The 365-nt window shown below is 40.8% G+C and overlaps 1 protein-coding gene across 1 annotated transcript in view; it reads right to left on the reverse strand.

Annotated features, from left to right (window-relative positions):
• Window positions 1-12: 12 nt before the first annotated feature.
• Window positions 13-365, reverse strand: part of BRSK2 (BR serine/threonine kinase 2) — a gene marked incomplete at its 5' end in the record, with an annotated part of 30163 nt that continues 29810 nt past the window's right edge. Inside the window, one exon of the mRNA XM_010283420.1 lies at window positions 13-234. Within this exon, the coding sequence (XP_010281722.1) occupies window positions 59-234 (176 nt within the window). The remainder of the gene's footprint in view (window positions 235-365) is intronic.

Consider the following 365-nt stretch of genomic DNA (forward strand, 5'->3'; position numbering starts at 1 on the left):
CTTTCTTGCTTTTTTGTTTTTGTTTTTTTCTAAGTTATTTAATTTTTTATGTGTTTATTTAAGGTTGGTCTTGTAGGCCGACTGATGAGACCATCTTTGCCTTGTCTTTGCCAGCAGGGTACTTATTGTCTCCTCTAGACCCATAGTCATTAGAACCGGAATCGCTCCGCTTGCTGTTTGCGCTATGCTTGGTTGGCGTGCCGGGGGGATGGCTCACCTGCCCGTTCTTCTCGTCTGAAAAAAGTTGTTTAATTACGTCAAAGAAGTTACTCAATGGGCTGCCTGGGTACACAAAACAGAGGAGACAAAAAAAGAAAGAAAGAAGGAAAGAAAGAAAATAAAAAGAGAGGGAAAGAGAAAGACAA

Source organism: Phaethon lepturus, unplaced genomic scaffold (assembly GCF_000687285.1).
Source record: "Phaethon lepturus isolate BGI_N335 unplaced genomic scaffold, ASM68728v1 scaffold33233, whole genome shotgun sequence".
NCBI classification, from domain to species: Eukaryota; Metazoa; Chordata; class Aves; order Phaethontiformes; family Phaethontidae; genus Phaethon; species Phaethon lepturus.